At 47.0% G+C, this 10,867-nt stretch overlaps 2 protein-coding genes across 3 annotated transcripts; one reads left to right on the forward strand and one right to left on the reverse strand.

Annotated features, from left to right (window-relative positions):
• The first annotated feature begins 233 nt into the window (after window positions 1-233).
• On the forward strand, window positions 234-6,148 carry tymp (thymidine phosphorylase). 2 transcript variants are annotated; one of them, XM_004083251.5, is made up of 10 exons: window positions 234-316; window positions 2,440-2,579; window positions 2,649-2,851; window positions 3,693-3,791; window positions 3,863-3,992; window positions 4,066-4,184; window positions 4,248-4,410; window positions 5,281-5,508; window positions 5,592-5,732; window positions 5,793-6,148. In XM_004083251.5, exons 2-10 carry the CDS (start codon window positions 2,462-2,464, stop codon window positions 5,927-5,929), a joined length of 1,338 nt encoding a protein of 445 aa, XP_004083299.1. In that variant the 5' UTR covers window positions 234-316; window positions 2,440-2,461; the 3' UTR covers window positions 5,930-6,148. The 2 variants fall into 2 exon arrangements, with proteins under 2 accessions (XP_004083299.1, XP_020569695.1); XM_020714036.2 differs by lacking the exon at window positions 234-316 and adding an exon at window positions 408-523.
• Window positions 6,149-7,313: 1,165 nt separating this feature from the next.
• On the reverse strand, window positions 7,314-10,009 carry lsm8 (LSM8 homolog, U6 small nuclear RNA associated). Its single transcript, XM_004083252.4, has 4 exons — window positions 9,772-10,009; window positions 8,678-8,718; window positions 8,461-8,588; window positions 7,314-7,742 (listed from the first exon to the last, which is right to left on the reverse strand). The coding sequence occupies exons 1-4, from the start codon at window positions 9,800-9,802 to the stop codon at window positions 7,652-7,654; spliced, it is 291 nt and encodes a 96-aa protein (XP_004083300.1). The 5' UTR covers window positions 9,803-10,009; the 3' UTR covers window positions 7,314-7,651.
• Window positions 10,010-10,867: the final 858 nt, after the last annotated feature.

Consider the following 10,867-nt stretch of genomic DNA (forward strand, 5'->3'; position numbering starts at 1 on the left):
AGTTCTTCTGCTCAGAGAAGATTTAACTCTTAAATACAAATACACACTCACGTAAACACAAAAACATATACACACAGAACACATATGAACACAAACCCACGTATACAGAAACACACACTCACGTGAACACAAACACACAGTCAGATAGGGAGGACTAGAACTTGACCGCCAGGTTGAACCAGAGCTGCATTCTGATTGGCTCCTTGCTGCTCTCTGATTGGTCGGCTGCCAGCTTTATAATAAACCTGCAGCTCAGCGCCGTCACTCAAACTCACCAGGAGGGACGTCGCTCAGGCCCGGGCCTCCATCTGAACGGGTAAAGTTTGTCTTGTTGGTGGAACTCTGTTGAACAGTAACTGTTTTCCGGGAAAGAACCGGGGTCGCCTAAGGTCACCGGCTTGTTTGTGATTCAGAAACGGCCTTCAGGTCCCGACTGGATTTAAAAACCAGAATGTTCTGGGGAAAAATTTGGGTTCTTCTTTCGACTCGTCAACAGAACCTCAAGAAGGATTTAAGAATCCAGGTAGGTTCTGCTTCGGTTCCAGACAAAGATCTGAACCAAAACCACAAACCTGTGGGACAATGTGGGAGAACGTCTCTAAACTGGACCCAGAACCTGCTCCTTCACTCAGATCCTGCAGCCATCAAACTATTTAAACTGGGAGGCGGAGCCTCCGAGAACATCAGAGGTGTTTAACCTTGTGCCATCCTAGGCACTTTAGCGTTGGGAGTTGGGTCATCTAGACCCACTAGACAGTGCTCTGAACCTTTTTTCTTCAATGATTTGTGATCTTCACTGGTGTCCATGGATTACATGAAATCTTTCCACCTTTATCCACCTTTGTCATGGTAGGGAGAACACCTCAATGGAAGGGGGGGGGGGGGTCATCTAGGATAGCACAAGGGTTAAGGCTTTCTGATTGGTCGGTTTTATCCGAGTTTCTTCCTCAAACTTTTGGTCCACAAATGTAAAAATGTTTTCTATGAAATGGATATAAATTTTAACTAAAGAGAAGAGAAAACCTTTGAGCTCCAACGACTGCTGAGGAAGATGATGCTGAGTTCTTCAGCGCCCCCTGTGGGTAAAGAGTTCATTTAGCCTCTGCATACTTTTGAGATGAAAAACCCATAAACCTGTACTTCCTGCAGAGATGATAAATCTTTAGAAGTACTCCAAACATGTTCTATTTAATCTTCTGGATCCGGAACCTTCTTAGGCCACAGAGTCGTTTACCGGCAGTCAGTATTTCCACCGACTGATCAAAGTTCCATTTTTTTGAGCTTTCGGTTCCCAGAAAATCTGATTTTTACGTCATTTTCACCTCCTACCTTCATCGAAGCCTCTGATTGGTCAGATTATAACTTGAATAACTTAAACTACAGAAGAACTCAGTCCAGTTCTGTTTTACAGTCAACGGGTCAGAACGGTGAATGACTTGACACACGTCAAGAGTTTTAGAGGGATGTGGAGGAGAGAATCCTGTAGTTTTTCAAAATAAAAGTTTCTACACCATCAGAAAATAAACCAAACAAATATGGAAGAACTTTTTTTCTGACTGAATTGTGATTGGCCGTCTCTGAAAGCAGCGTTGAGATTCAGAAAAAGGACTGATGTAAATGTCACACAAAAGCCCCGGGTATTTGTTGTTGCCCCAGCAACTGTTGGGGCAGCATGGAGGGGCAAAGGTGTTGGGGGGGAAGGGGGCTCTCTGTTTACTGTGGAGGTCAAAGTCCTGCCGCCTGACCTCCCCGTCACATGTTCAGCAGACGAGCGTTTCAGCACCGTGGAGAGCTCCTCAACCCGAAGCCAGCCAGCCGCCCAGCAGAGGACGGGGGGGGGGCTCATTCATTCTGAGTTTCTGACAGAAAGTTAAAGACGACCCTGAAGAGACGGAAGAGCAGCCAGATGATCTGTTCAGATGGAAGAATGCTCCGGTTCCTGACGGTTCCAGAGCAGCTTCCTCACACATGGAGACGTTTGTGGTTCGAGACCCGGCTGGGCGTCTGTCCTGGTTCCCGCAGCAGCTGAGCACAGCCAGATGAGGGGGGGGGGTCAATAAAACATCCAACAATAGCACATGGGGAGCAGGGGGGGGGCACCAGGACGGGAGGATCCTGCACAGGAGGTGGAGGAAGCTCCGCCCTCCTGTGGCTCGCTCTCAGATGAACGCTGACTCCGCAGAAGATGCACGGCGAGCAGAGTGGACCCAACGCCGTTTCATGGGCGTTGTTGTGATCGGAGATGAAGCTCAGATGCTCCAGAAAGTCTTGGACCTCGGTCCTCTGAAGATACTGTCTGGTTCCATTAGAACCATTTGGATCTGTTTGGGTTCTGCAGTAAGTCAGAGCCTTTAACAGGAAGAACGTCATTTATTTACGGAAAAAATGTAAAGTTTACTCAGAAAAGACACTGAAAAAACGTCTTTCACCCCCCCCCAGGGTGTTATCACTTCCTGTCAGGATGACCTCCATCCCCGACCTGATCCGGAAGAAGAGAGACGGAGGTCAGCTGACCGATGAAGACATCAGAGTCTTCATCGGGGCTGTCACAGGGAAGACCATTCAGGACTGTCAGACAGGTAGGGGGCGCTCCACTCACAGCACGCCAACGGCGAGCTGCAGTCACCATGACCAGACTCCCCTTTCAGGAGCCATGCTGATGGCCATCTGGCAGCGGGGGATGGTCACCGCCGAGACCACCACCTTCACAAGAGAGATGATGTCATCAGGGGAAGTGATGTCGTGGCCAGACGAGTGGAGGGGGTTGATGGTGGACAAACACTCTACAGGGGGGGTGGGGGACAAAGTCAGCCTGGTTCTGGCGCCAGCACTCGCCGCCTGCGGCTGCAAGGTGAACCGAGACTCCAACATGTCACCCTGCGTCACATGACCACCTTAACCCACCCACATGGCAGGTCCATGACATGAATCTAACTTTTGATCCAAACACTAGAAGCTTCAGAAGTACTATCGCTTCATGAAGCTTCAGAACCACAAACGCTTCACAAAGCTTCAGAACCACAAATTCTTCACGAAGCTTCAGAACCACAAACGCTTCACGAAGCTTCAGAACCACAAACACATCACGAAGCTTCAGAACCACAAACACTTCACGAAGCTTCAGAACCACAAACGCTTCACGAAGCTTCAGAACCACAAACGCTTCAAGAAGCTTCAGAACCACAAACGCTTCACGAAGCTTCAGAACCACAAACGCTTCAAGAAGCTTCAGAACCACAAACGCTTCAAGAAGCTTCAGAACCACAAACGCTTCACGAAGCTTCAGAACCACAAACGCTTCACGAAGCTTCAGAACCACAAACGCTTCACGAAGCTTCAGAACCACAAACGCTTCAAGAAGCTTCAGAACCACAAATGCTTCACGAAGCTTCAGAACCACAAACGCTTCATGAAGCTTCAGAACCATAAACGCTTCAAGAAGCTTCAGAACCACAAACACATCACGAAGCTTCAGAACCACAAATGCTTCACGAAGCTTCAGAACCACAAACGCTTCACGAAGCTTCAGAACCACAAACACATCAAGAAGCTTCAGAACCACAAATGCTTCACGAAGCTTCAGAACCACAAACGCTTCATGAAGCTTCAGAACCACAAACATTTCTTGTGGACATCCTGTCTTCTGTAGACCTCCAGACAGGATCTCCTCTGCACCTTTTTGTGTCCGTCAGGTGCCGATGATCAGTGGGCGGGGCCTAGCCCACACAGGAGGAACTTTGGACAAGCTGGAATCGATTCCAGGGTTCCAGATCCAGCAGTCGTCCGAACAGGTGCAAAACGGATTATGTGCTGGTTGTGAATCTGGACCTCTGGTGAAACTAAGGTCTGCTCCTGCCTGCAGATCAGGAACATCCTGGGCTCGGTGGGCTGCTGCATTGTGGGTCAGACAGAAAGGCTGGTTCCAGCAGATCGGGTCCTGTATGCTCTGCGGGACGCCACAAGCACTGTGGACAGCCTGCCTCTAATTACTGGTACTGAGCTGGAAGAACCGGTTCTGGTAGAAGGCCGGGTCTCCATCTGAACATGAGCTGTGTCCTCCTGCAGGATCCATCATCTCAAAGAAAGGGGCGGAGTCTCTGTCCGCTCTGGTTCTGGATGTGAAGTTTGGACGGGCCGCTCTCTACAAAGACCAGCAGGGAGCTCGGGAACTTGCTGACATGCTGGTCAGTAGAACCCAGCAGAACGCTGGTTCTCCAGAAGCTCTCAGCTGATGTTGATGCTTTCAGATGAGTGCGGGGAACGGGTTGGGCATCCGGACGGGGGCCGTCCTCAGCCGTATGGACGGCGTGATCGGCCGGCGTGTGGGAAACAGTCTTGAAGTGATGGAATGTCTGGAGACGCTGAAGGGGAACGGACCCGACGACCTGATGGAGCTGACCACCACGCTAGGTAATGTGACTCCACGGCGCCCCCTTGGCTACTCTTGATCTGATTTCAGAGGTCCAACAGATCCAAAACTAACAGGTTAATAGTTCCCTAATTTAAGGTTGTTACAGACAATAAATGAAGATTGAGGAGAAAACGTTTGTTTTAGTCAAGGTTAAAGATGAAAAGAAGGTTAGAGTTAAACCGTAAAACTGGACTTTTGTGAAGGGCGCCCTCTGCAGGCTCCACCGGTTATCACAGTGTCTTCCTGACCTTTCACTGAGCGAGGTCTGAGTTCCCGCTCTACTTCCTAAAGGTCTTTGAAGGAATATTCAGTTCCCTGTTATTTAAAACAGCTAATATCAAAACCTAAAAACTTTTTTCTGAAGGGGGTTTATGAACCTGCTGTGTTCTGAAGAGCAAAACTAATGAATTATAAAACATGTATCTACAAACCTTTTTCCAAACGACTCATGCATCACACGCGATGCATTGTGGTCTATAGTCCCCAACCTTTGCTTTTTCACAGAGACTTCTGGGAAATTTCCAGGACACTCGATTTTGGACTTGTAGATTCGGAAATCCCGACAAAATAGTGAAAGCCTGAAACGGTGCACGAAGAGGGGAAGAAAAGCTGCAGTTCCTCAAATGACCACTAGAGGCAGTTTGGGGGCGGGGTTATCTGCTGCTGACCCGCATCTATAAAAATAAAAGTTGGATGGAAAAAGCTTTTAAACTCAAGCTATTCAGACGTTCTTTAGGATATTTTATTCATAAATTCCTCAGCGATGAAAGCGTTAACCACTACTACTTCCTGTTTACCTTTGGACGGTCAAAGCTGCAGGAGAAAGCTTTAGACACGTCCCGAGCCGCTAAGGTCGTCTGCTTCTGCAGGCGGCCTGCTGCTGACCATGACGGGCGCAGCGTCCGACCTATCAGAGGGCAGAAGAAGACTCTCTGACGCGGTGATTGGTGGAGCAGCTCTCTCCAAGTTCCAGGCCATGATGGAGGCTCAGGGCGTGGCCAAAGAGACAGCTGAGGAGCTTTGCTCCGCCCACACTGATTACTTCAAAGTCTTCAGGAAATCGGAGCATCAGATGGAGCTGACGGCTGCAGCAGATGGTGAGAACTGTAGCTTTCAGAGTTCAGTCCAGTGTTTCTGTGGTATTCACGTGTCGTGAAGCTCCGCCTCCTTTCCTCTGCAGGCATCGTCTGCGACATCGACGGGATGGTCGTAGCTCAGGTTCTCCATAAATTAGGCGCAGGACGATCCATGGCTGGGGATCCTGTCAATCACAGCGTGGGGGCGGAGCTGCTGGTGTCACTGGATCAGAGAGTCCGGACAGGTGAGACGCCCACGATGGCGATGGCGAGGACAGCTGACTGACAGTGGGGCGTGTTTTCAGGCAGTCCCTGGCTTCGGCTCCACTACGAGGATCCGGCTCCGAGTCCGGATCAGATCCAGCAGCTGCAGAAAGCTTTGACTGTGGGAACCCGAACCCAGCAGAACCGCCCGTTGGTGGAGGAAGTCCTGTTGTCCTGACGACGCACGAGCAGAACCTCCCACTGGTTCCAGAAAACAAGTCCTTCAACAGAACAGGGCTGTCCAACCGGGTCGCTCAGGGGCCAAAATCCCAAACGAGAACGCGGGCCGAAGGATCAACCTTTGTTACACAAACTACAGCTAAGCGTTAAAAGCTTCACCTCATTGAAAACGTAAATATGAATAAATATTTAAATAAATACATATGGGATAAATGCACTTAAAGCCTAAATAATTGATGTTTTCTGTCACAATCCCACACATTCCAAACAGAAATCTGCTGCATAACCAAACCTGCAAACATGAAGGAAGTTTGTGTTTTTGTTGTGGCATCACTTTGTGTTTGCTGGGATGTCGAGTTGTGCAGATTGTCAGGATGGACTGCAGGTGATGCTCAGAGAGACGTTTGAGTGGCGTTTGCTCGTCTTCATCACTGAGAAGAGCTTCTCACACAGAAATGTAGACGGAGCATTTCTGCAGGAATGGACAGACTTCACTCTTCAGTCCTGCGGTGTGGATTTGATGTTTGGCGCCGTCTTAGCTTCTATTCTTTCTCTACGCCACATTTCTTCCACAAATGAGAAACGGGTTCAGCAGTGATGTCAGAAACATTTATTCTGCCTCCAATTCTCGGTTTTCAGAATCAACTTGTCCTCTTCGGTGTCATCATCATAGCCCAGGTCTAGTGTTCACCGGCAGCTGAAGCACTGCATTGTGGGATCTGTAGTGAAGATGTTTTCAGCGCTACATTTTTCAATAACTGAAAATGATCTCACGGGTCAGATGTGTCGACTTTGTCCTCTAGTGACATCATCATCATCATCATCATCATCGGTTTAAAGTTTGAAAAAAAAAGTGCAGGGGTGGCGCCAAGCGTCTGACTCCGCCTCCTGCCACAGACTTCATATAAAAAGGTTTCAGAAAGCCAAACAACCGCAGTGACACACAGCCAACAGTAGATGGCGCTAACACGAGCCGTGACACGGGAAAACGGGGCCTCACAATGCTAGCCGCCACATTTTCCACGCCAGAACAGCGGAGAACGTCGCCAAACCAGATAACTATGAGCTAAACCATCCTGATAGGACGGGGGAAGACGGCCTGAACCAATAAACGGGTGAGCTGACTGTCAAACAGAAGATCATTCCTACGCAGAAATGCTGGAGTCTCCAGCAGTTTATCGCTACGACTGATTTGATTGGATGTTAGCTTCAAGGGCGGAGCTTCATGTTTTTTCTATCTTTCAACGTTTTGGACAAAAAACAAAACAATGAGTTCAAGTTTCCATGATCACAAATAAAGCAAAGCAAATATCTAAATAAAATAAACGTCTGTTTAAAAAAAATAGCTAATAAAGTTTTCAGAACAGAAGCTCTAAAAGGAAAACATTTTCACACATTTATTTGTTCTTCCCTGAAAGACGAGAACATGGAGCTGAAGAAAAGCAGAACTTTGTGCTTTAAAACAAACTCAAGTCTTTTTTTGAGTCTTGGTTTCACCTTAAAGCAAAATGAAAAGAATCAAATCCAACGTTATTCAACTTTTCTCTGTTGGAGATGAAGACCGTGACTCAAACCTCCTTTATAAAAATACAAACGTGGAAACATCAGAACAGTCTGTTGGAGGAGGAAGACTCTGATCACCCTCAGATCTTCATCTCCACGGCTCCCGCTGCAGCAGACCCCTCCCCCTGAGTCCACTGTTGCCGTGGAGACGGTGAGCTCAGTGAACCACAGAGTTGAGCGGCTCGGCTCGGATGTTCCCCAAGTCCAGCGTGGAGTCGGTCTCTTCGTCGATCTCACCGATCACCGCTCTGATGAGGAAAAAAAGAATCGCCACGCCGTCAGAATGACCTTTAGAGCCCGCTGGGGGGCTAAAGTCCCACTCCCACCAGCTTCTGATCTATTTTCAGATGGTTCGCAGTGCAGAGTGAGCCCATCTTCATTTCCCATCATCCATGTGTTTACACTCTCTCCTGCTAGCTTACAGCCCCTCACCCCCCCATCTTAACATTAATGGAACAACAAAAACAGCAGCAACATCAGGTCCACCCGTCCAGTTCTGATCCAGATTCCAGCTCAGACCAGGAGAACAGACGTTCATGGATCTGTTGGTCTGCAGGTGGATGATCAGAAAGGGGCGGGGCAGGGAGACTGTGGCCCCGCCCAGAGTATTTTCTACGCTATAAATGTAATTTTTTCCCATCAGCATTTTTTTCGTCTGCTCCTGATTCACAACAATTTGATTAAAGAAAAACTCAGAAATTGATCTCAATGATCTGAATCTATGACCTCCATCATCAGAAAACCTCTACAAGAAGAAGAGCATTTTCATCAGAGCGGCTCTTTGCCCCTGGAGGGGGAGGATTCTGTCGACCTGTGGACTCGAACCCACGGGCTGAAGGTAGACGCTCTACTCTGCTGCTGAGCTGCTTTTACCTGCTGTTTTCAGATCAAATGTCCTTTCAACTGTCTTCAACTGTTTCCTGTTTCTCTGTGTTCTGATGGGAGGACCGGCGGTCTCAGACTCACACGTTGTCTCCTCTGACGATGTAGAGTCCCAGCACCACCTGCTCCACGCCCTGACTGGAGCTGAAGACGCGCTCGTGACTCTCATCCAGGATGAGGTTGATGGTCTGATCGAAGCCTTTCAGAGTTCCCTGAAGAGAATCAGAAATGAGAAAATGAGGCTGGGCTCCAACCGAAAAGAGCGGATCCAGCCGAGGACAGGAGGAGCATTTGAACTCACCACGATCATCCTGCCGTCTGAAGTGACGATGGCCACCGTACCTGAGCCAGCATCGGTCAAAGAAACTCATCCAGAACACATCATCACCTCACAGCTTCTAGGAAGCTCAAAAATCTCTACAGCAGCTTTTCCTCTGAGTTCAGAGCGAAGTGTCGGATCCAAAGTCCCCTGGACTCCAGATACCAGCAGAGAAAAAGTTTAAGAAAAAACTGAGCCCAGGTGACCGAAGCCCCGCCCCGACTTCTGGTTGGTGGAAAAGACAACATGCTGTACAGATTCAGCCTCAAAGAACAAAAACCTTCACAGCTGCTTTTCTGTTGCTGAGAATAAACTGCATCCACTGCTGCCTAATTGAAATCAGAAACACAATTTTTATTGGAGTTGATTAAACTGAGTCAGTGTGATGTTACTTTTTACTGTTTTTTTGTGGTTTGCTTTTCAGCAAAACAAACTTCTCTGCAGCTGATTTAAATACGAATTTAATTATGGGATGTAGGAGAAATTAGCACGAATCTGTAAGATAAGATTCAGTTTCACTGAAGACACGCGGGGAAACCAGCAGCATGTTTTCAAAAAGATGAACTCTGGGAAAATAAAAGCGGTTTAGAAGTAGAATTCCTGATATTCATCATGAAGTTCTCAGAATGTTTTGGTTCCTGTGAGGAGATCCTCCTCCAGAACTAAAGAGATTCATGCAAATCTCTTTAATCTCTAGGAATAATCTAAGGAAATATAAAAGAGCATTTCTCCTAATTATTTATTCTTTACTTCTACTGACAAACCCGGTTCTCCAATGATCGATGAATAATAATCAGGAAACGATAAGAAAAATAATCTGGTTTAAACTTTCTGCTGAAAATAACCCAAAAGGCTACAAATTCTTATTTTTGCACGATACCCGAACAAAAGCACAAAATAAACAGTGTTTGAAATCTAAAGATGAATTTAGTTAAGCCTACTAAATAGACATTTAAATTACACTCTTTATATTTAACAAAACACGAGTTTTCGTTAGCGCGCTAAGCTAGCAGTTAGCCCTCCATTCATTTAAACGGCGGTTAGCCTGTTAGCCGCTAGCAGCAGCGGAAGGATACGGTTGATGTAGCTCTCCAGCGCGGTGGACATGTTTGTCCGGAGCTCCTTTTTTATTTATCCAGCTGGCGGGAAGACTTGCGTTTGAAACAGGCTAAGAGAACCCGCAAAAACACCGCACAGGCTAACGGCGGCAGCTAACAACAGCCAGGCTCAGCTAATCTCACACAGATTCATAGAGCTGAGGCGTCAAAGCGCGCATGCGCATGTCCTCCTTCTTCTTCTGTGTTTTCTTTTGGCGGTTAGCAAACACCCTGCTGGCGCATTAGTGTCACCACCTGGGACGGAGTTTGGAGAAATTGTTTTTGAGCTGTTCTTTACTTTTAATTTCCATCCTCACACATTCACACATTATTAAAATCTGCTTTAAAAAGTGTTTGTTTAAAGAACTTAATTAAACAAATAATCATACAATTAAATGAAATGACAGCTCCAATCTGAACTTTTCAGGCTGTTTTTCTTAAAATTTATTTTTGTAACAAATACTTCACACATTCCAGCATCATCAGAACCAATCATTAGATGTGGTCATTATCCGGTTTCACGTTTCTCTTAACGGTTTAGGATCCAAAACTAATTCTAGCCTAGTTTTCAGTTTCTCCTTAAAGACCCACTCTGATGTGATGTTTTTAACATGTTCTTGTAGCATTTTTCTCGTAATGGAGAGCATATATAAAATTATTTAAGATAAAACTGCGTTTCTAAGTACTTCTTTATTAAAATCGTAAATCAGTAGCAAAAAAAATGCCATTTGAAAAAAACTCCCAGTTGTTACGCAGCAACAAAGATGGGCGGGGCCACAGCCTTCCTGCTCCGCCCCTTTCTGATCATCCACCAGATCCATGAACGTCGTCGTTCTCCTGGTCTGAACTGGAATCTGGATCAGACCTGGATGGATGGCAAGCTCTGATACTGCTTGCTGTACGGTTACACTAGTAAAGTTAAGTTGGGGTTGTGAGGGGCTGTAAGCTAGTGGGAGAGAGCGTAAACAAAGGGATGATGGGATATAAATGGAGACGTATCTCCATTTTAACATTCAGACCAGGCCGGTTGAAGAACCTCACCTGATCATCTGTTCTGCGTCCTGGACGACCTCGG

This window comes from Oryzias latipes, chromosome 23 (assembly GCF_053564925.1).
Source record: "Oryzias latipes strain Hd-rR chromosome 23, Olatipes_Hd-rR_3.1".
NCBI lineage: Eukaryota > Metazoa > Chordata > Actinopteri > Beloniformes > Adrianichthyidae > Oryzias > Oryzias latipes.